Source organism: Falco biarmicus, chromosome 5, assembly GCF_023638135.1.
Source record: "Falco biarmicus isolate bFalBia1 chromosome 5, bFalBia1.pri, whole genome shotgun sequence".
Taxonomy (NCBI): Eukaryota; Metazoa; Chordata; class Aves; order Falconiformes; family Falconidae; genus Falco; species Falco biarmicus.
This window is the reverse complement of record NC_079292.1, coordinates 26,498,349-26,522,965: the sequence shown is the minus strand read 5'-3', so window position 1 is coordinate 26,522,965 and position 24,617 is coordinate 26,498,349. Positions and strand designations below refer to the sequence as shown.

The 24,617-nt window shown below is 40.3% G+C and overlaps 1 protein-coding gene across 11 annotated transcripts in view; it reads left to right on the top strand.

Moving 5' to 3' along the window:
• The window catches only part of CELF2 (CUGBP Elav-like family member 2), a 376,801-nt gene that overhangs the window by 242,239 nt on the left and 109,945 nt on the right, over window positions 1–24,617 (top strand). For 10 of the 11 annotated variants that reach the window (XM_056338914.1, XM_056338917.1, XM_056338911.1 and 7 more), the window contains one exon: window positions 2,747–2,943. In XM_056338914.1, the coding sequence (XP_056194889.1) occupies window positions 2,747–2,943 (197 nt within the window). Of the gene's footprint in view, window positions 1–2,384; window positions 2,580–2,746; window positions 2,944–24,617 lie in introns of those variants that run through there. The other variant, XM_056338919.1, reaches the window with a different exon arrangement.

The following is a 24,617-nucleotide window of genomic DNA, read 5'->3' as shown; positions in this document are numbered from 1 at the left end:
GATGTAATTTGACTTCAGTTCCGCCAAAGTAAAGAAAGGGCTTAATCATTTTGTGGATTTAGAAGAGATCTTGGCTGGTGCCTACACCTTTAGCTCAAAGCAGGAACATGATGCTAATGGGGTCATTAACCTCAGAAAACAGGTAGAAGTGTTTGGTTTTGTGGTTTCCCAAAAACTGGCTTGTTAGCAATGGAAATTGTGGTGCTCTTGGTGGTAAATGTGGTTTGGGTAAAGGAATAAGCAAAGGAATAAACTTGTTATTCTTTATTAAATATGGCCTTTGCTGCAATTTGGGGCTAAAGTAGCAATTGTGTATGGATTTCTTAGAGAAGGGATCCAACAGAGGGAATAGATGAAGGACGTACTCTAAAAACTAGCTCAATTCTTTTTTTATTATAAACAACATAGAGAATAAATGAAGCAAAAACTGAAGCTGATTTCTGAAAGAAAATAGTTGACTGAATCCAGGGCAAAGCTGGGGGCTGCACACGACGTTTCTACCTTCTCTTGTCTTTGCAGGTCCAAAAGAATGTGTAAGCATTTCCCTTATGTGAAGCTGTAAGTCGGGGATTTTTCAACCTCCCTCCTAGGGAGGTTGTTTATCAGATTGTGTTTTACATAAAGGAATAGGAATTGGAAGGAAATAATGGAGTGATTTTCTAGAGGTATAAGTGTCATGGAGGTGCTTATTGCTCCATGAAAGTCTTGAAAGTTATTCCCATGGAGTATGATTCAAGTGAGTTACTCAGGGTTTTTCAGTTTTTTGGGGATTCTTGGGGGTGGTTCTTTGGTTGGTTGGTTGGTTTAGTGTGTTACGTATGTACGGAAAATGCGTATGTAGCATGAAATTGTCATTTCTCCAAGTGTGCCTGTGACCTGTAGAACATCTTCAAAATGAAAAGTATATGTAAAACAAGAGAGGGTATTTGCACATGAAACATGATATGAAAGGTTGGACCAAACCTTTCAGTCTTTTACTCAGGCAAGATTCCCACTAGAATCAACAGGAATTTTGTCTAGTAAGTGAGTGTGATAGATCCTGTTGCCTGCTGATCCATGTTGAAGACACTTCACAAGTGATGATCAAACTTCTTGTTGTTAGTTTAAAATGTGCCTGTAATATAATTTCCTCCTGCCTGCTGTAAGGACGGAAAATGCTAAAGTTAATATGGACTTATTATTGTGATTAGGTGAATTATCCTTGCAAGGAGATAAAACACAGGGAACTAAATAATTTGTCTTTGCACAGGTTATAGCTGTGAGACAGGGGAATTACACGGGGTTGGTTTTTTTCTTGCCATTCTTAGATATATTTTTTTTAAGATGTAAAATACGATTTTTGTCTCATTGTGCAAATTTTGAGCTCTTCCAAGTCCTCCTGTGGGCATTCTTTCCCGAACAATCATCAAACAGAGAAATTGTAATTAAAGGCAAGTTTTTTGAATGTGGCAGGTGGCTCTGAAATGCCTGAATTCTGCAACGATCAACTTTCGACCTTGCTGAACACAGCCATTTCCCCCCTGTCCCTGATGGGAAGGTGGGGGAAATGCTCTAAAAGTCGCATCTCATTAGTGTTATTTCATGAAACTGAAGCATCCAAAAATTATCATCACTTGTGGAATCTCTAGCCAAGTAATTAGTTGAAATTACTGTCCTTAATTATCAATAATGACACGAGAGGGTTTTTTTGGGGTTTTTTTTTTTGGTTTTTTTTTGGTTTTTTGTAATTTTTATTTTTACTTTTGTTCAGTGTTTAAAATTACTTGTTTTCCTTGTAAGAGTACAGCTCTTCCTAAGCCATAATATGCCATAGGTCTCACAGAGCAAGTTATTTTTTGTTGCTATGTTCTTTTCCCCTGCGGAAGTGTGTGGTTGTTTTGAACTGAGATGTACATTTGGAGATCATATAGGGTAACAATATACAGAGTATGAAAAATTTCAAAAATTTGATGTCCTTTTGCAGGGAGCAAAACTTTTTGAAGCAGCATTTTAATTTTTACAACAAAGTAGGCAATTCTGCCATTGCTTTCTCTTTTTGAATTGCGTCTCTCTCTTTTTTTTTTTTCTTTTTTTCTTTTTTTTTTTTTTATAGCAGGGCGCAATAAACAATTTGCTTTAAACTGGAGCTCTCCAGACTGCTTTTGCTTTTTAAAGAGCGTAGGCAACTAATCGGCAGCAACCAGCCACATAGCAGGAGTGTTTTCCATTCTAGGCAATATCATACTAATTTGATGCACACATGGATGCTTCACACAATCTGCAAATTCATCGCTGGCGTCTTGCATTAGTCATCTGACAGATTGCCAAGTGTTTCATATTCCTTTCATGTGACTTTTATTACAAAACACACACACACACACACAGACACACGCACACACACTGCCTTATTTCTGCCAGTAGCCAGTGTAGTGAGAATTCACTGCAGTTCTGTTTACAACAGCCATGGAGAGAAATCTGCACTTATTTGCAACTATCCTCTGCTTTAAAATGCAAAAGTCCCGGTTTGCATTGTGCCGCTCTCTTCTTATATAATGACATTAAGCAGCAGCCTGCAGAGAAAACCAGACTCAATGAAAAATGTAATTGCATTGTTTTTTTGTTCATAATACTTATGCTATTAATTAAATACTGATTTGTTTTTTCCTGCTTTGTGCCAATTGACATCATCTTCTGCATCTAGTGCACATGAAAACTGCGTAGTCTCCTAACTTGCCGTCTCTTTTTAATCTCCTTTTCCACTTTCTAGTAACGGCACAGCTAACAAGATGAATGGAGCTTTGGATCATTCAGACCAACCAGACCCAGATGCCATTAAGATGTTTGTTGGACAGATTCCCCGTTCATGGTCGGAAAAAGAGTTAAAAGAACTTTTTGAGCCTTATGGAGCTGTCTACCAGATTAATGTTCTCCGAGACAGAAGTCAGAACCCTCCCCAAAGTAAAGGTACAGTAGTTGTGCTCACTGCTTTCAATTAGTTTTTGGTTTGTGGGTGGTTTTTCTGTTTTTTCTTTCCCCCACCCCCATGATCTTGCTTGCCTTCAGGATTTCTAAAGAGGTTTGCATATGGGCTGTCTTTTTTGAAGCATACTGTGTTGAGCTATGCAGCAGTCCTGAGAGGAGAGGACTCCTGAATACCTATCGATTACTGTCTTCCTCTTTTTCTTAAATTGTAGTTTAAATGCCTGTTATCTGGAAGCATGCATTCCAACTGTGCGAAAAATAACAAAAGATTGCTGTCTTTGTTTAAATTCTTATTGCCAAGAAACATGGAAACTTGAGCGATCACTTTCCCAGGATTAGCTCATGAAAAATATAATTTTCTACTTCCTTTTTTCCCCCTCTTTTCACCCCAGCTGGGAATAACTTTAAGGATACAAAAGGGGAGAAATGGTAACAGTGAGGTCTTGTTGTGTCATTGCTCCAGAGGCAATTAAAATTACAAAACAGAGTGGCCCTGCTCTTTTCCCCAAAATCTGATTTCTTTTCTGCAGTCGTGTTAAAGGATTGATTTTTGGCACTAGTATTTTTCTAAAAGGAAGTGTTCGTTTTCTCTTCTGCTTTTTTTTCTATACATATTTAAAGTATTTGTCCTTAACTACATTGCTTTCTTTCACTGTATATCTATGTATATTTAGGCCCATGAGAATTCTAGGTATTATAGCGATGTAAGCATAACATATGTTTACATGTAGACTGAGTATTTTGTTTCACAGAATGTATCTTTCTCCCTAAATAGTTACACTTCATGTTTGGTACATGAAAGTGTTGCTAGCATTGCAAGTAATTTGTGCAGCTCAGAGGCATTGCTAGGTATGGGTGTGTGCCTGGCTGTAAGGTTACTATATACTTACTCATTCTTACTGCGCTCCTGCCACTGCTTCTAAAAACCTTTAAAGTGCACATGGGACAGAGAATATAATAACATGCTTTTGTGGGCTAGCTGCTAACAGTGCAAAACAGCACTTGCTTGAGGTTTCCAGTTCAGTGGGAGGTGGCTGCTGTTGTGTGAGGCACACAGCACACCTTTGGGTGCTCTTGTGCTGTTGTGAATAGCCCTACCAAGGCTCAGCATCTCCTCCTTGCCCTTGCATGGGGCAGAGGATCCTCTCAATGGCCTCTTCTTTGCTGCCCTGATTTAAGTAGCCTCGTGCTTTGAGTGAAGTTAGTCCGTTTTGGGTCACTTGCATATATAACTCCTAGTTAAAAGACTTGGGATCCTGGTGTCACACCGATGTCAGGGAGGAGGTTCATCTCACCCTATCTCGCTGCTAATCATGCCCCTGTACTAGATTGCTCTTTCCCTTCACAAGCAGAAGATATTTTTGGTTGGAGTGTTTCAGTGTAGTTCTGCTTCCAGCTCCCCCTATTCCCTGGGATTGATGTACTGTAGCATGTAGCCCGCTGCCATGTTAGCACACAGCTCTCACCAAGTGTCTTTTTCTTGTAATGCTGGATAGAAGACAGCATTAAGAGGTCAAGAAACTGGATTTTCTGCAGTCCAGGCTGCTATGGATGAGCAAACTCCTACTTAGTTTAACCCACTAAGATGCTGAATTTTGAGACTTGTCCATTTAGAAAGAGCTGATCCTGGGCCCTAGAAATGTCTTCACACTAAGCAGTAAATGAAGTGAGAATGATATTGTGGTTAGACAGAAGAAAGCCATTGATTCCCGTTTTGGTAGTGTTTTCCATCATACTGTACCCGTCTGTCAGGCAGCAGAAAGGTGTAAGGATTAAGCACAGATCATGCAAATCATTGTAGACTATGAGTATTTGCGGTCCCCATATTCAATATTCCTTTTCAAAGGTTTGGGGTTTTTTTGCTTGAAGTCTTTTCAGCCATGCAGAGAGGATGCTTTTATGTCACTTCAGGCATTATATGTTTTAATGAGTAAATTAATTTAATCCTCAAGCAAGACAGAAGAACGATCAGGTTTATGTTTCCCTGACGCAGCAGCCAGCTCCTCTGGTGGTCGGCTTTTCCCTTGGAAGCTTTGGAAGAGAGTGTCTCCATGCTGGCTGGCTCTGTTCTTCCTTCTGGCTCAGTCTGCAAGCCAGGTTGCTAGATATAGAAACCTCTTGAGTTTCTTGTGGATGTCTTGTGACTGGGAATGAGCTGTACTTTCGTAATCCAGTGGTGCAAAGGATTCTGTGTGAGTTTTAAGAATGTTAGAAGCAAACAAACCAACATACAGATGCCCTGGAAAATGGCTGATAGTCTCATTGTCATCACGATGCATGAGAAATACTTCACTTGTGCTGTGTAATTGGCATTTAATCATCAAGCTGAGGTTTGACTTTTTGTTTAGAGGTGTGGCTGAATTCGATGCTCTCCTACTCTGTAAACAGCCACAGGAACCAACCGCTTTCATTTGACTTGAGCTGGGTGGGTGGGGGTCATGCCAGGCCTCTGCCTGCCTGCTGCATCTCTGCATCACCTCCAGTTTTGTAGAATAGTGCATCGGTGGTCGGGTGACGCTGGAAAAAGGCCATTTTGTATTTCATTGCATGGCTGTGGCTCTGTGTTGTGCAGAATGGTCACAAGGCTGCAGTCACCCAGAAATTTTCTCTGAATATTCTGCAAGACATGATTTGCAATGACAAAAATGCAAGTTAGTGTTACTACACCGTGTGGCGTGGGTGGAGCGGTGGCGGTTTGGTGTTGTTCTTGGAAGAAAGATTTCACTCTCACCAGATGAGAGCTGTGCATTTCTGTTAGCTTGGCCAAAGGGGCTTCTCCAGTTTGGGTGGAATTTTTTCTCTGATGAACTGTTTATGAAGTTGCAATCTGAGTTTATCCTGATTCTGTCAAAAATAACCATAGGCTGCTTCTCTGTTTCTTACTGTTATTAAGACTGTCTTTCATACCCTCCAACGACAGACGGCCTAGTTCATGTCATTCCTCCTTCTGCAGAAGCCAGAGGATAGACAGGTAGAAAGCCAAGTTGTACTCACTTTAGAAAACTGAAAGGAAAGCCACCTTACTCCCACAGCTATATTGCGGCTAGTGCAAATGTTGAAGCTCGGCTTTATTAATTGGGAACCACAGGGATGGCTGCATTTCAATGGGTGATGGCTGGAATATCAGTAGGAAACTCCGCATGCTTTCCAGCATTTGCAGTTCTGCAGTTCTTTTTGGATGTGTGAAAGAGCTCGGCAAAGTAATTTGACTTTGCGTTTATCCCCTGTTGTTTTGTAAGCCTTTTTCCTCTTTCTGCAACAAGAGAAATCCAGAGGATTAGGTAAACTGGGGGGGCGGGGGGGGGGGGGCGGGGGGAAGCCAGGAAATCCTGTAACACTGAAATAAATGGCACTTTCAGCTTCTGGGGGCTAAGGGGATTCAAAATCTATGCAGATCAGCCCTCTCTGTTCCCAATCCAGCTTGCTCTCTTTGTATAATTTATTCTGGGTGGATAGATGACGGGGTTTTTTTCCAGAGTAGTTGTTAAAGAGAGCTTCTGTAATACCTCAAATACAGCAAGCTTTATGCGAAGGCAGTATACACTGCCACCGAGATCTCTCTTCTTCCCCGCTGTTCTCCTAAGCTGGAAAGATTTCCTTGCCTGCTTTTGTTTCGGAATCTGACTGCTGAAGCAAGCAGATGGCAACAGGGCTACTTTTGCCTTTTGAAATGCAACAGAAGAGTCTCAGGCCACATCCACAACGTCCTTTGGGTGCTTTAATACCTGTAATTCTTGCGGGGATCCAGGACCCCTAAACCAGCTCTGTGAGCCGGTGCCTGCTCATGCTCCATAGCAATCGCCTTGCAGAAAGCAGGGGAGAGGCACCCGCCAAACAACGAACTGCGTGTTTCCTTGTAGCCTTTTACACACCCTTTATCAGATTAGAGGGAGGCTGCTGAGTGAACAAGTATGTGCTGTAGTTAAAGGCCAGTGTTTATTATTATCCTATTTAACATGGTAATTTAAGTCTACCGGGAAGCAAGCAGAGGAATCTGATAATGAGGCATTTGTCTGCTGCATACAGGAGAGACCACATGGGCGAGGCATGTAGGAGGCAGAAGTTATCTGGCTTGTTGGGGTTCCATTTCAGCTACCCTTTAGCCTTGCAGAAATATTCCTGTGCTGGTCCCTGCTCATGGTGCCCCATTTTCTGTGTGGCAGGAGGAGAAAAGGGGACTGGGGCAGTCCCGCGTGGGAGCAGAGCTGTGGCACTCCGCTTGTCACACAAGCCCATCCTGACTGTCCTAATCAGCAACAAAGACCAGCTGTTCCCTGCCTGCCCTTGCCTCACTGCTCAGGCAGTTGCATGATGCTTCTGCTGCTTGAAGCCATTTCAATGCATCGTGTTTTGCAAAACTATTCTAGATGCTCTTTAAAAGCTCCCTTCAGCCAGTGCTCCAGGAGTCAGGGTTTCTCCACACTTTTTGACTTATTTTGTGTTTTGAAAGCTCTCACAGGTCCACATGAACATTGTTTCGCTCTTGAGATCCAATGAGTTGTGTCGTGAGCACATATGCTATCGAAACTGCGGGACTTGAAACCACAGCCATTATGCATGTGTATTTTACACTAAATTTTAGTGTTCACGGGTGAGAGAGCTTCTGTTACAATTGTAGGCTTGAAGAAGTCTTTCATGCACTGAATGAAGAAGTGCCTTGTATATTTTTCCTTTTAGCAGGTGCTTTGTGCACTTTGTGAAGTTTCACAAGACAAAGATTGGCAAAAGCCAGATGTTGCCATTAGATACAGCAGGGAAGGAGAGTGAATTATAAAATTGAGTTTTCAACTTTCAGTTTCTGACTTTAAGATGTTTAAATTTAAACCTTAAAGAACCATTTAAAAAAAATATGGGTTATAAGTAGAATCATAAAATCTATTATAGATGTGAGCTGATATTTATAAAAGGTAATTCTTATTTGACAGATCTGCTGGAGTTTTTCAAGAGGTTTCTCTGAAAGTGGACAGGTGTGAAATTGTGTCTATAATCAAGCTGGATTTCCCAGGGGCGTTTTGCACGGTGTCACACAAGAGCCTAATACACGCGGTTGCTGGTGAAGCAGAGAAGGGCCCCCTTTCAAATGGAGAAAGGAGCTGGTTAGATGATCGAGGGCAGATTAGAATGGGGAAAGGTTATGGACCAGGGAAAGAGAGGGGATGATGTCTGGAGAGCAACAGGGACTGTTATTGGAGATCAATACTTTTTCACTCTCTATGTAAATGCCTTTAACAGAATGAACCACCAACTTGTTATCCAACTTTTTGGATCATGCAGAAGGGACTGGATGGGGTGAAGCCACCTGATAACCTGAAGAAAACAATCCAATACAAAGAGATTCAGTTGGAAAAAATGAACCGTGAGCAAGAAGAGTAAATTCAAGTTTTGAGTGGACATATATGTTGAATGAGTATATATTTCAGAGATTTGAGAGCAGGAGAGGATTTGAAGAGCGCACATATCATAAAAGGACTGGCGTGGTGTTTTGTGTCCATATGGCCAAAAAGGCACAGAAAATGTGAAGCTGTATAAATGGAAGCATTGAATATAGCTTTCAAGGAAATACTGTAGCATTTAAAGAAGGATTTTTTTGATCAAGTTTAAACTACGGTTACCAATATTTAGTACCATTCTATAGAAGAGGGCAGAGGTCCAGAGAAGAGCAGCATGATTTTGTATGAAGTTGGGAAGGGTTAAGCCATGGTAAAAGGTCTAAGAAGGTTAACTTGTAAAGGGCTTCAAGCATTTGACTTACAAGAAAGCTAAAAGGGGAAGAGCTGAGGAAGAATACAGGACTGTACCTTGGTTTCGAAAGAAAACGTTATAAGGGGCTACAATTGAAGTTTCTGCCATATCTTGAAATGCGTAGTGAAGGCAGGAATAGATAAGCACTTTCAATTAATGTTAAACCCAGGGACTGCACAGCATAGACTTAAGGTTGAAGAACAGCAGGCTAACAAAAAATTCCAACTTCTTAAGTCAAACGTTCTTCCTCCACTTGCAGAGCAGAGAATGGTCTTCAGAACCTGTGGTAAGAAAAGTTCCAAAAGAAACTTTTCTCTTGCTTTCTTCAATTTAGTATTTTGAAATAATGTGCCTGGAGCAGTATGTGACATGACTGCTGCCCTGTGCAGTTTCACCCGTGAGCAGGACAAGGTGCCAAGGCTGTGGTGGGCACAGCTGACAGTATGTCTATGTCCAGTGTGAAGAGGGTCTGAGATTTCTGATGACCCCTGATCTTTTGGCATTGCTTTGAAGGGAGATAGCAGGTGAGGATAACGTCCCATGGCGTACTTGACTGCAAACCTGTTGCCCACATAAATCAGTCTGGCTGTGTATTCCCATCACTGACCACAGCAAGAAAGTCAGCCCCTGTAATACCCAAAGTGGCCCAGCGAACCCAACGCAGTCAGATGGCGCAGGAGTAGTGATGATATTTGTGAAGACACTGTAACAGGAGTGCAGGAGTGGGGGTTTGTGATTGCAAAACAGGAAGAGTGGAGGATGTTGGGGGGATTGGGTAGAGCATGTTTTTCCGTTGTGGTATTTAAAGAGGGAAATAGCACATAACATAAACCCTTCCTTAGCCTTGTTTTTGAGGTTCCTGTATGCAGCATGTGAATGACTGGAGCTGTAGCAGAATTAAGCTTTTTTTTTTTTTTTTTTTTAAGGCATCTTTTCACTCCATGTTTTTACAGTATTTATTGCAGGCAGGGCTTGATCCAGAAGTGAGATTTCTGGGTGTTGCTGTAAGAAATTAATAACACATCTCTAAAGGATTAAAGTAGATCACTTTGGGGCTCATTGGTTGCAGTTTTATAGCAGCTTAACTATGATTTAGAACTGTATATGAATTTTCACAATCAAGCTAAGACTTTATAAGCACATTGCTAATTACATCTATGCTGAAAAAGCACGTAGACTTTAACTACATGGATTGGTTTAGTTAAGTTGATAGAAAACCCATACGCAGACCAGCCATTAGAAAAGTAGGACCTCCTATTCCCGTTGAGGTGGTCTTAATCTCTAATATTCATGTCTGATAAACACTTGGGAAGAGGCAAGTTAGGTAGAGGGATATTAGAGCATCAATTCAGGCATTAAATAAAGCCAAGCACTTTCCGGTTACTTCAACAGCTCCAGGAACTCAGGTGGAAGTACAGGTTCAGTTTTCCTGAGAGTTCAGGAAAAAGAAGAAAATAAAAAAAGGAGGGGATATCTGTCTGTCTTTTTTTTCCCCCTCCTACTTATATTTAAAAGCAGTTGAAGGCTAATGATTGAGAATTAGGGGGCTTAAACAATAGTGAGGTTTTGTCAAGACAATGCTGGAAAAGAATGTTTTGCACAATAGTTAAAAAAGACAGGCAATTTCTTTAACGCTGGCTTCTTCAGCACACCATCCAGCATTTACCTATAGGATATTTTAGAGCAACTTTACCAAAAACTCCCGAATGTTCTTAAAATATAGATGGGTAGTCTGTTTTTCATAATGCCATCGTTACATCAGAAAAAAACCACATAGGCAGGTGGTTAAAAAAGCCTGATCTTTCAATAAAATTGAAAAAAACCCAGCTAATCAAATTGTGTTGTTGAATCTGAAAAATATGCCAAACCTCATTCTCTCAAATATATAATCTCAAAGCCAAAATTTTAATGCATGGGAAAATCTAAGTCAAGTCATGCACACACTTGCACACAGGAATTAATCAATGGATATAATACTCAGACATAATATCACATGCATGTTTAAGTGTTTTCAAGATTGGTGCCTACATTTAAAGTACATACCTCCTTAATAGTGCCAGATAATGTCAGTTTAAGATTTATGCCATCCAGTTTCTTAGGTTGCATATTAAAGCTCACATCAGTGAGTTCTGATCTTTTTATGATGTTGTGGCACTAAAATTCTTTCTTCTTCCAATTTGCTATTAAATGAATAAACATACAATATTTATCAGCTTGCCACTTAAAAAATGATGTGTGTTTCTGTTAAAGAACAATTACTTGAAAAAACAACCCACAACCTTCTCTTATTATGTAGTGTTTCTAATTCTGTTCAGTTCTAATGTTTGAGTCATTTGCCCATAACATAGGAGGAGGTTTTGTAAAGGATTTGAGAACGTGGTCTGAAATCTTCACGCAATTTGGGACGGAGCTCGAAGGAAGGAAATGTTTGACAACCGAGCAGTGTCAAAAATCAAGTGTAATTGGGGAGTAGCCTTATGACCATGTATTTCAGCTGCAGTGCAGCTTCCAAGTCTCTCATTTCCTCCACAAGAACGGCGTTTTTTTGCTTTCATCTTCTGCTCCTGTCACCCCTCTAAAATCACGCACAAGTGCGTGTGCACATATATACACAAATAAATGAAAGTCTAAGATTAAAACCCACAATGCAAGATGTTCTGCTCATTAAAGGACAGAAGAGACTCAGAGGCAGTAAGAATTTCTCTGTTAGTGCTGAGATTATGTGAGTGACACATAGATATTACCATGATGGGTCATAATAAAAAGCTAAAGACCATGTAAAATGTTTTATCATAAATGTCATCAGTTTTGCTGGTTCTAAACATGAAACATAAACCCCAGTAAATCACTGAAAGGATGTCTGTTATTCCTTATCTTTTTGAAATATGATATGAAATGGATATATGTGTAGCATTTGCAGTGTAAATTAATTACTAGGTCATTACTTCCATCTTCCCCACTCCAGACCTTTCTTTCCAGCCTGTATTTTTTGCTGGAGCAAGGTAGTGGGAGGACAGTGCTGAGCACGCTTAGGGTCTGCTAGGAGCCACTATCTACTCAGTGTCAGGTTTCTGATACAGATGCCAGGAAAGGACATGCCATGCCAGTTGTAGTATTACTTCATTTTAGACATCAGTTGTAGAGTGCACCGTAGCCATCAGCATATTTCAAAATAAAGGAGATAACTCCCTAAGGATAAAGTCTGGTAGTGACTTCTAAGCCTGGTTTGAGCTTAACTCAAGCCAATGAGCTATGTGTGGAAGGCTGTGTATGCTATATAAATCTCCTGGTCCATCTGTCTCCGGGAAGAAGGCATTTTCAGGAATCTGTGTCTTTCTAATTGCTTATAAAAGCACTCTGAGACAAGCCGTGAATAAATTGAATTTGAAAGTTTCCAGTGGATCTTTTCAGGTTTTCACTGAACCTAATTACTTTCTAATCTATGCCCATGAGTATGCAGTTTTAAGTGGGATGGTAGACTTTCGCTCTGCAGATTAAACTCTGTGGTGCAAAAATTCATTATTATTTGTGGAGGAAAAAACTTCAGTGTCTGCTGCCTTGTGGCTTTAATTTAAAATAACTACTACATCTGAGTCATGCATTCTTTTGGAAAAATAAGGTGAGCTGTAAAGAGGTACAAGATATTTTCTAATAAACCATGTCTCTTATTTGCCTAACTAAACGGGGAAAATTTATGTTTCAAACGTTAATTAAACTGGCCTAGTAGCTCAAGATGTCACACTTTCAATTGCAATTTTAGGGGAGCTGTACCACAATAGGGAGTAGATTAATATAATGTACTGCATGAAACTTCCTAGCTGCAAGGATGAGCATGGCACCGTAAGGAGCGGCACTGCTGCTTCAGCTGTAGATCTCCACGTGTTTTGCAAAGGGAGACAAATACCGTCACTGAGTCTTTACCAGCTGGAAGAAGTGAGATACAGAGGTCTGGGGGGACTTTTCCAAAAATTTCTGAACCACTTTGAGCAGGCAGAGAATAACGTTCTGCCTGTGCCGTTGTTGTGTCGCCTAAATCAAATCTGCTCCCTTCGTTCTTGGTACTTGAATCCCTGAGCTGGTTGACACAAAGATTTTGTTATGTTAATGCTGCCCAGGTGAGATCTGCATTGGTTTATTCACATATTAATCGGATCTGATGAGGGCTGAACTTAAAAAACGAGTGTGGAGCAGACCCGTAGGCACCGACTCCCACTCTTCTTCTGGCCCCCTAATTAAAACAATGAGTACGAAAACAACAGTCTTCCTTTATTATTTGCAGATCATGGGATATAACAATCATTGTTGATTTTAAATGGTCTATATTAACCCGAGTAATTCCGCCGGGGCTTCAGATTCTATAGTAAAAGTGTTGTGTTGTCTCTGGCTCAATTAGATTTTTCTCAGTGTCAATTTTAATTCACTTCACCGGAGCGTGGGGGAACTCTCTGTGGAAGGGAAAATGTTACTTGTGAATGAGAGCCTCCTGCAGCCCACATTTTATTTAAGAGTTTTAAAATGCTTGGCGGTCCCACATTCTCCCTTGAACGTCTGCTATTGTATGCTGGAAGAGTTGAACAAAATTGCTCGATGTTTCTTAATGTGACAGGCATCTGAGTGTGAGCAGGAGGATGCGAATGAGGAGAGTGAAATCTTTGGTTCCTTCTTTTTATTTAATAGTGAGGAAAAATAAAAAAAAATAAAGCTTTGGTGAGCCTTGGTGGCCAAACAGACATAATGATGTCAAATGTTTCTCACCCTTACAAGCATTCACCTGGCCACATATACAGAGAAGTAAAAACTAAGGAGCGGGGATTCCTTTTGCAGTGCTGAGTCTAGGGCGGAGGCTGAGTGGCCTGGGAAGGTTTTTTTCCCCCCTTTAGACTTGGCATTTCTCGCCTCCCGTGGCCTTCAGCACTTAGGTGTGGCTTGCTGGGTTATGTTGTGCTTGGTGCCTGCTGCCCAAGCAGCCCAAAGTGTATTGTTCCTTCCTTATTGCTAAAGGGGAAGAAAGGAGTAGATCTTTAGTTTGAGGGCACTTCTCACCATCGTGAGAAAGAGAAGACAAGAAAAAGAGCCTGTGGTAGAGTTGTAGGGGAAGGTTTACTATAGCCAAGGGCCCAAGATGTATGCTGTGTATAAGTGGGGCTTTCCAAAACGCTTGTTTCCATCCTGCTCAGCAGGTTTCTCTTTGTATCTCTATTCTATACCTCTCCTTCCAGTATTTCATTAAACTCTTGAGACATTAGCTTTACGGATCGTTGTGGACACTGAAGTTTTACTTGGGGTTGGAGTCTTGTTTGTTTGTTTTTGTTTTCTTTGACTGATACCTCCAGTTTTCAATTTTGCAAATGGTTTAGGCCACTTTCCACTGGGCTACCTGTAGGAAAGCACCTGAAAGTGTCACCAAAACCAGTCAGTTGTGGGCGGCAGATGTGAACCTCATTTCTGATTCAGATAGGAAACAAAAACCTCAGTGTGATGCTGGAGTGCCCCGTAGCTATTAATAATGCCAGCTTGTGTATGAAAGGTAAATACGAAATTATCTCAATTGCATACCCCTTTAATGTTTTTCAGAAAAATTGAGCAAAACTATCAAAATTGTAGTTTCTCAGTCTGTAACCTCCCAGCCTTTATGTTTCCAACAGTGTTAGCTTTCCTTTATGGTCCTGAGCTGTTAGCATGCAATGCCTTTCTGTGCTTTGTGGCTTGCTAGTTCTTGCTTGGGTATGTATTGAGTTAAAAGGTGCTGTGTGAAAGCACAGATTTATTATCGTTAGTATTATTATTATTATTATTATTATTATTATTATTATCATCATTACTTAGATGCTGCCGTTTAAGTAGTTCAAAAAAATCTTGCAACTAAAGGTCAGCATAGCTTGTAGGTTTACAAGTAACGGTACAAGTAACCTTCAGAAATTTCCTCATGACAAGATAAGTGCAGCAATTATATTTAAATGAGTGCCAGAGAAAATTTCACTGTAAACTACATTAGCTGGAGAGTGTAAGAAGATTTAATTGAATTAATGTTACTTACTATCAAATGCTCCATCTAGTGTATTGCCAGGTCTCCTTATTACTAAGAATAATATTTGGCTCATAAAAACCCCTGTTCAACTAAGCACACAGTTCTGACGACTTCAGCAAATGATTAAAGTTAAAGCACGTTCTTCTCTGCTTTGCTGAACAGGAGTAGGCTTGGAGCTGGGAACAGGTATTGGTGTGCGTATGTAAGGCAAAGTCACTGAGCCCTTTAAGAAGGCTGGTTATGGAGAATCCTCTTCCAGATGGTTTTCCAAGTGTCTAATGAAGGTGTGGTTTGGGCAGAAGCGTCCTTCCTAGTTTGAGTGTAGGTGTTGTGGGTAATGGCTGCGCCAGCGATGGAGACGGGCAGCCCAAGCGTGGGTCTGGGTGTGCAGCAGGAGAGGTGATCCGTGATCAGGCAGGGTGATCCATGCTGGGGCTTCGGAGCCCTCCACCAGTAAGAGCAGTAACACGATCGCGATGGCAGAGGGATTTCATTGAGTAATCCTGGCGGTATTTGTAATGCTGTTATTAATGCACAGTTCTTGCTCTCGCATGTTATGGAGGTGCTACAATGAGATCCAGGAAGGTATTTTGTGTGACTTCCTACATAAAAGCAGAAATGCAAATAAGCTGTGTTAACATATTCACATTCTATAAATGGAAAACTCAGACACATGGAAACACAGCGACATAGCCAGAGACATGCTTCAAGCCAGTGATAAAGATATCCATGGTTTTCCTTCTCTGCTCTTATGTTTTTACCATCAAGGAGGAAATGTGATATATTGGATGTTTTTGCAGAATATTTTTGAATGTCAAAAATACCATTGAAGTATGTGTCTCCTTTATGTTTGATATTATTTTATTTTCCTTTCATACATGTTCTTGAAAAAGCGAATACATAATTCTAGCAAAAATTACTTTTATGCTCTATTCATTCAGCAACAAAAATGAAAAAAAAAAAAAAAGTTTGAACTGCTCTTTTATGGAGATGGGGAAACAGTGGAATAATTTCTACAGCAACTTTCTTTATTGTTGGCCGAATCAAATGGCAAAAGTTATTCACCTACACGTTACATTTTAATGATCCGCATGTCACTCCTGAACTTCACCCACCGGTGTTTATGAATGCAGTTGACATTCTGGTACAATCAGCAAGGCACATGCCATTCAAAGGAGTTACAATCTCCTCTCTGTTTTTGTGGTTTTGTTTTTTTGGGGAAAAAGAGAGAGTAATTGCCCGTGTCAACTGACGTTCGTTACACAGAGTTGTTTAGCTCTCTTAAAAAATCATTGATCTGCTTTTCCCTCATGAAAATATTCAAGGTCTTGGTTCACAAAAGAGAAATCAGCATGTAAAGCAGCAGACTGGCAATCTGTGCTGCAAGGAGTCACAGTGCGACATTCTGTGCAGCAAATGCCAGAAGTGCTTGCTATCTGGGGAAAAAAAGAAAAAAAACAAAACAACCCCACAAATATTTAGTAAGGATGAGAAACATTATTACAGTTCAGTCAGATGTGATTTTGGGGAACAATCTGTTTAAAAGTAGGGATTTTTTTTCCTACATCTGTATGTAGCATTGAAGATTGAACATTCTTTAGGTAGCATTTGGCACAAACTATTCCTCTTTCTCCCTAAGTTTTATGGCTTTGTTTTGTATTTAAGGAGGATATTACAAAAGGTAATGTGATGTCTCATTCCCATTGGTATAGTCATGGTTTTAACTTTTGAATGACTCTTTTGAAATAGGAGGAAGGGAAAAAATAAACATTTGGGGTTTTGTTTTGTTTTTCCCTATAGGGAATGTACAGTATTTAGATTTCATGGAGAGTGCCCATGGCACATAGTGTGCACGCAGCAAGTCAGAAGTGCAGCCGCTCCACTGTGGATCAGGGTCCATGCGCCAGAGATAACAAAGGGACCCAAAATCTGGGGCTCCAGTCCACATGCTGTTATTATCATTTGCTGTTTGTATTGCAGATGCACGTAACAGATTGTACAATATGCTGTGCAAACAGATTGGTAAAATGATCTTTGTCCTGAAACACTGATGGCATAGATGAACGAGAAGGATTGAAAGCGTGCCTGTGCTGAAAGCTGCACAGCCCAGGCGCCAGGGTTTTGGACCCATGTCCTCAACAAAAAGGGCTTTGTGCATCTTTTTTGAAGTAAATATCTGTTCTTGCTGGTCTGACTGTAAAGGGCTGAAATTTTAAATAAGATTTAAAGAAAAAAGCTTAAAGTTCATTAGCGAATGAGTAGGAGAAGGGAATGTGCCTACTTCTCCCTTTTTTTCCTTTTTTTTTCTTCTCATCTGACACCATTTGCCAAATCAAGCACGTCAAAGGAGCAGACTTCCAGACTTTGGGTAGTTGCTCACAGTATTGGAACAACACCCCAAAAAAGAGGCTGGGGCTTGCAGAGCTGAGGCTTTCATGACCTGACTCTGGGAGGCACTGCTCATGGAAACTCTGATGCTCAAGAAATGACGGCGAGAGCGAGCCTGCAAACTTGGCTTGCTCTCCCTGGGCTGCTCAGGCAGGAAACGTTCTAATACTTAATGTCTTTTTCATCGTCCAGGGCATGTAAAGAGATCATCCACTTATGCCCTGTGTGGTTAAGAAAACCAAGAATTGCTCATCTTACTTATTGAAGTAGCTAATGTGCATTTCAAAGTGCCTAGATGTTAGCTTGTGGGGGAAGGAGGAGTGAACATTAAGATTAATTTGAATGAAAATATTTTTGTGGGAATAGTTTACTCAGTGAATATAGATCATCTGCAGCTGGTAGAACAATGATATAAGCCTGTTTATATGTTTTATTAAATCAATAAACTATTTACATGAAAATGGAGGTGTCTGGATTGTGCAAACAGCTCTTTCAGAGGAGCTTTGCTTAAGGACAAGAAGTGATTTTGCCATTTTGAAGCACTTCTGTTTCTCTTTCATGTGAAAGAGCTCTCTCACTATAATTATTAAAGAAAACATTTTTCAGCTCTGAAGTATTGCTGACATTTTGGCAGTGGCTGTGGCCAGTAGTCCGAGTGATGGGGACTGCTGAGCGATTAGTACTGGAACATCTTGTGATGACTTTGTGGTAAAAGACATTTTATACCTGGACAGGACATAAAACTTGGAGCCACACAGTTTCCTGGGTTTGAGGTGCGATGGTACCTGGTCATGCCAGGAGCCAGGGGTTATTGTCCATGGCTGCTCATGGCTGAGCCACTATGGCCTTGGTCAAGAGAGGTGGGTCTCAAGATTGGGCAAGAGATCTCGTTCCAAGGTGCAAAGTTCTCAGGTTTGGAAATCTAACTTAACTGAAAAAAGTTACTGCTGAAGTTAACTTAACTGAAAAAAGATGAACTGCTAGTTCATCCAGCTTGTTGTCTGCCAAATCCACGCTTGTTCTGTTTAGTGGATTCCTAAATGTTTTGTCCAATTTTATTAGGAAGTGGACCATGGGATGCTGTTTCCAACACCACCACACCCCCCCCCCCCCCCAAGGTTAAATGTTTTATTGTTGTACTGTAAACAGACACAGTCCTAACCTTTTGGTTTTTTGGTTTTTTTGTATTTTAGTCCGGCCCCCCCCTTTATTATATTCTATTGTATAATCCCTGTTCTGTGCTAATACTGATGAATGGGAGAGATGCATTTTCTGTCATGTAAAGTAGTGCTGGGGATAAACTCTGCCTAAGATTTTGGCTGACCCCCTCATCAGGCTTAGCTCAAAAATTAATTTGTCATTACCCAGGTGCGATGCACTAAGCTTTATTGGCATAGAGGAGCACCACATACTGTATGTTCTTTGGAAGGAAAAAAAGTGGTCATGTAATCACTGAGACAGTAAACAGTCATTTCCAATCTAGTAATATTTTATATGAACTGGCACTGTATGTTGTATATAATCCATCTTGCTAATCCTTGTTCCACATTGCCTCCCACTTGAGGCCAAGAACATTACAGCTGTGCCAGAGAGTGGGTGGAAAAATAGCCTTATTATTAACCTAAGTTGAAAACATAATGGCTTTTTGAATGTCTTCATTCACAGATGCAGTCATACTAAAATATTTCCCTTAAGTATAGAGAAACAGAACTTTCATTTAAAATCCATTGTCCATGTGTGTTGCAAAGGTGGAAACCTTACAAAAGTGTTGTGAGTGTGCTGTACCTTTTTTTCCCTGTTTTATCTTGTAAATTCCAGTATTCTGTATTAGGGGAGCCAAAATTTTCTTCAAGACTCAGTTTTGAGCAATGTTGCTGCCATCACTAGCATCATGAATGTGGTAAATTAAAGAAGACTTTATGCAGTCTTCTCTTTGTCTTAAAACACAGGCAATAACCCAATGGATATTGAAACACACATAATGACTTTTTAGTACCACAGTCAAGCAGTGTTGCATTGCCAATGTCAGTGTTGGTTTAAGTCTCAACCCCAGTGGTGTCAATGAAATCAGGAATAAGAAAACTCCTTAGCACTGATGTAGCATGAAGATGCAGGCATTTTATTCCTTTATTGCAGCGCTGGATGCTCCACCTAACGTGTATGCCATATGTTACATTTAGGCAAGATTATATAGACCATATATGTGTTCATGCATTACATTTCTCAGAAGAGTCATATGTGTTCATTCATTTCCCAAGGATAGATGGTACTATGCTAATTATGCATCGTGCATGCTCCTTACAGGTATTTAAGAAAACCTCTGGGGGTCTTAAACAATAGTCAGCCCTCTAGCTACAGCTGACCGAGAAGTGAACCTCAGCTGCCTTTCTCTGTATGGACTTGGCTTGACCACGGTTCAGCTTCTTTTGGCAAGTTCAATTTCAGATCTGGCTTCGCAAGATCTTTTGGTTTAGTTTCTTCGTGCAATTGATTGACCTTCCCGTAAGAATATAATGTTGCGCAACCACTGTTTGATGATAATTATCCATAATAATTATACTGAAACAAACAGTCCATAGTAATAATACTGAAACAAACAGTGCATGGTGACAGTGGGATCAAAAGTGTTCAAGATGCGTGTGTTTTCTGGGAGCAACCATCATGAAGAGTAGAGGAGGAAACTGCAAGCCTCACCTGATTAACCTCCATAGCACCACAGAATCCTTGATTGACAAGCAGAACTGGGGGACCTAGCAATGAAGACTGAGTAAATGTGCAGCACAGCATCACTGGAAGCCACAGGATAAGAAGATGGTGCTCTTGGTCAGCTGTAGTCGTGGTTTGCCTTTCTTTGGTCTGTTACTCCTGTGTATATCTTCCCAGGTGAAATACGAATCTTCCGCAAACAGCTCTGGGAGGTGTCAGAGTTCCTCTTGAATCGTATTCAGGAGAAAGAAAGGAATGTATCTTGATTGTGCTACTTTATGACTAAGATGAAAAAATATGTCCCCTTTTAAAAAGCCAGAAAAGGATTCAAACTTCCAGCATGTCAGGCCATGTGTTGTAAATTAGCCTAGTTGTTTTAGAATTCAGAAGTGTTTCAGTGTTTTAAATTGGGCTTGTCTGATATTTAGTTCCACATTTTTGATAACTCTGCAGGACTAATATGTAGCCTGTTGTTGCACATGAAAAGCTTTTTTTATCCTATCTTTTAAGACTGATGGAATGAGAAGAGGGTGACAAGTAATCACTTAGCTGTCTCTAATGCGTATCATAAGCTTTGACACATAGTGAAAAAGTGCAATATGCTGTTCCAGAAATAATTTTGCTATACATTAAGCTTTATCTTTCTTGCATACAAAATGCAAGAGTGAGTAACGCTGCAGTCTGACAGAAGATTTCAAATTGCTTGCAAATATCTTTAGATTTTCCCTAATAAGGCTTAGCAGGAGCCAAAATACTGTGTAAGATTTGAGTCCCAATCTTACCAGGACTGCCCACCAAGCACATCCTTGACTCCCCTATACCCCATCTCTAGTGGGAAAAGAAATTTCATATTTTTAGGACATAATTTTTCAGTTTCTCTGTTGACCTACAGCACTCTGTGGATAAACACAAATCATCTATGAGTAAGGTTTGTGTTGGGTTTGTTGTTTTTTTTGTGACAAGACCAAGCAACGCTTGTTCCCAGCAAGTACTGGTGGTTGCAAAGCTCATTTGACAATCTAACCTCTAACCCACCATTCCTCAGTTCTTCTTCAGGAAAAGTTGGCATAGTTTTTGCCCAACATAGGTATTTTAAGCAATAACATCTTGAATAAAAGACGAAGGCACACAGTAACGTTAGCTAAAGGATGCTGCTACCAAAATACTGTGATTGTTCATGTCGGTCCTCATGCAGCCTGAATGCTGATTAAAAGAGCAAGCCTTTTGTCAGAGAAGGAGCAGGGGCTGAAGACAAAACACTGTACAAGGACCCCTTGGATTTTTTTATTATTATTATTTATTTATTTTATCTTGTCATATTTATGGGGGGTTTTATCTTTCCAATAAGACTGAGGACTTTGTTCCAAAGCTGTGTGAGTTTTTTGGTAGCAGAGTACCGTTAAGCAGCACGTCTGCACTACTTTGTTGGACGTGTTCCTGTGGCTGCTGCAGTGACCTGCGGAGAATGCCATACAGAATCGTGCTACTCCAAATGTGATTAGATACATTCCGGATCCGCACGCTCTTGATGCCAAGGAACACTGAATAGTCTCATCTACTTTGCAGACAAGCTTCAGTGTAAGCCCTCCTGCCACTGCCTGCTCAAGGCCACCTTTGACAGCCGCGGGAGCCAACACAGAGCTGTTTAGGCACTCGTTTTGTTCCTTTTCTCTATTTTTCCTTCTCCCTCTGATTAAGTTGCCAATCATCCAGCTTCTTTCTCTTCTTGTCTTGATAAGTTGCCAATCATTTCATACAGCCTATACCTCTCCAGCCAAGTATTTCTCTTGTCATAACTTGGAAACAGGCTGCTGGAGATTTATTTTAAATCTTGATCTGATTAAGTGCCGCATCTTGATCTTTGGAGAGCCATAGGGCCTATATATCATGGTACTAGCTTGTTTAGGTGGCTCTGAACGGTATTAATAGAGAACTTGAGACACGTCCCATGGGTCATCCAACACACTCTTGATATTCCCTTCACTTAATAGATACTCAGTATTGGTGAATAGATTTTTTAATGAGTTTTCCAGATCATACATGGTTGATAGTAGCAAGAAAGAAACCATCAATTGTGTGAAGACTTCTGGGGGCAATAACATATTTATTTGTATGATAAATGGGGGTTTACTGTTTTACTCTGGTTATCGATTCATTTATGCAAAGATTGCAGAGCAGTTTCTTTATTTAGGAAGGTGTTCAAGAAATAAATAGTAATGGGAAATTAAGCAAAGCTGGAAGTGTTTGCCATGAAGGTAAAGTGTTTTTGAAATTAATCTTTGCGAGATTATGAAATAGTTTTATGGGGAAATATGGGAAGCCTGTTTCTGGGAAATCCACAGATAGGACCAGATAAAACTTTGGAAGAATTACATGTGGAAGCATAATGAGGTCCTCTCTGAGAGGCAAGCTTATCTGAATTTTCCTGCCTTTGACAGTTTTATAATTCTATTAAAACTGCTTTCCTAGATTTGCAAGATAACACTTTCCCTCAGTATTCATACTTTGTTAGCTAATTTTCCAGTCACAAGGAAAAGACTTTATGAATCATCTTAGCTTTTCTCTCTCATTTTGAAACTACGTGCGTTACACGTCTATTCTGCATCTCCTCTCACTGCTTTAACGTTAGTGAATCATCATCAGGCAAAAGTAAAGAACAACAATAATAAACTGGGATAAAAATCTCTTACTACAAGTATTTTCCTTGCTCCTACGAGGCTGCCTGGGCAGGGCGAAATATGAGCTGTATTTCTTCATCAGGATACTTGTAATTTTTACACTGTTAGGCTGTGCAAAACAAGATGCTGTACACGGGGCAAAGGTGAGTCAGGCTGGGAGGCTGTTGGGAGATACATCTCAAATACCTTTGAGCTTGAGCTTTCTGAGCATGGATCCCACACACGGAGTGTGCTCTTCGTTCTTATTGCTTGTGCTCATTAAGCGCTGTCATTTATTTTTGTGTGTCTGCACAAATATATGGCTTTATTACTAAAGTGGTTTGTTTATCTTTGCTGCTGCTGCATTTATTTTAGCACTCATCTAAACAATTAATTAAGGAAACACTTGAGTGCCGAATACACTTCTTCAGATGCCACTCAGTTGTTGGGTTTTTGTTTTTTTTTTTATTTCCAGGAGCATCAAGCATTTTTAAAAAAACATCTTTTGCATTTTTTTTCTACCCATGCCTTTTCCCCCCCTTGTTTGAAGCTTCCACAGGCAGAGTATATTGCTTTGAAAGATCATGGGCCCTGTTGAGAGTTCAAAGTCAAGTAAAGATGATGCTTAAAGTTCAAAGGCTCTGTGGACTTGCATCCTCATCTGCATAAAATTGTTTCAACCAACTAGAAAGAAAGAAGAATTGCCAGGAAATTCTGCTATTTCTTTTTAATTCTTATTATTGAAAAAGCTTAATTGGAGAATAAATGTGTCCCTGCTAACAAGTTCAGGGAAAGTGAAGCTCCTTAGATGAAACACTGCTTGAAGGTGTACACAGTGTAGGAAAGATTTGACATGTGCTGTGACCCTGTGAGAGTGAAACTGTGAATGCCCAGAAATCAATACAAGATAAGTAAGGGTTTATAATGTTGGAGTCAAGAAAGAAATGAAAGTGTTTGACTTCATCTTGGGCAAACAGAGCAGGGAGTTTGAGCTATTCAGGCGATGGATTTAGACCCAAGTTTTAAAGATGGGGAAAGCTAACACATTTCTAAGAAAAAAAGTTTTAAAATAGATGAAAATTATCTCCCTGAAAGTAGTGTGTGTATTGTAAGAAATCATGACTTAGGGTGGAGGCTTTGTCAGTTCTTTGACCGGCTGAGGATGGAGCCCCCTGTTAGATGGCTTGGCCAAAAGCAGTCAAATATGGAGTTGGGGGGTGCTGGGCAAAGTAGGTTTTCATTGATTTTAGTTCAGGGTACTTTGAGGCAATATTTAACCCAAAAGTTGTTCCCGTGCTGCTTAAGCACCCCTTAAGCCAGTTCAAATGTCTTTGTATTGATTTCTTCCATGTCATATCAGCAAATTCTTGGAGGAAGCGTGCCAGGCTGTATTGCGCTAGGTGGAAGCAGCACCTGCTCTGCTGTTACTCACATCACTGTTACTGCAGCATCTTTTCACCTCACTTTTTTTTTCCTTTTTTTTTTTTTTTTGTATTTTAAAAAACAATTGCTTCACAGTAATTCTTTGAGCTCAGGACATTTTATTCTTTCCACTTGACAAGGTGAAGCTAGGGCACAGGGAGATTAAAGGCCAGATTGTTCAAAAGCATTGGAAGACTCAGATGGGCCTTGAACATCACTCTCAGAAGAAATTCAGCATCCTATTCCTAGAAATGAATTATCCAAGGTCAGATTTTTAAATTCTCTTGCAAAAATGGTATCCAAGTCTTCCAAAGCCAGGTAAGTGTTGAAACCAAGCCATACACTATGTTCTTACCAAGTTTTGGGGTAAAGGACAGGGTTGGGGTTCTGTTGTTCTTTTTTTAATGGGTTTTCATGAAGTGTCAGCAGTAGCAACCTTTCCACCCTCTGCCTTCTTTTAGAACTCCTTCTCCCTGGACCTCTTCCTCCTTTGTCTCTTTGTACTGCGAGATCTGGCTTTTCCTGTACTGTCTTTAGAAGACACAGGCTCAGAGTTGTAGAGCTGTCAGGGCTGTGGGTAGATGAGTGGTCTTGTAATACTGAAGGAATGCATGGAATTTAAACAAAACTTCATTGTGTCAGATACAACAGGACTGGATAGACTTTAACTTAAAAAATGCATCATGATATCAGCTTTTGAATTCATAAATGTC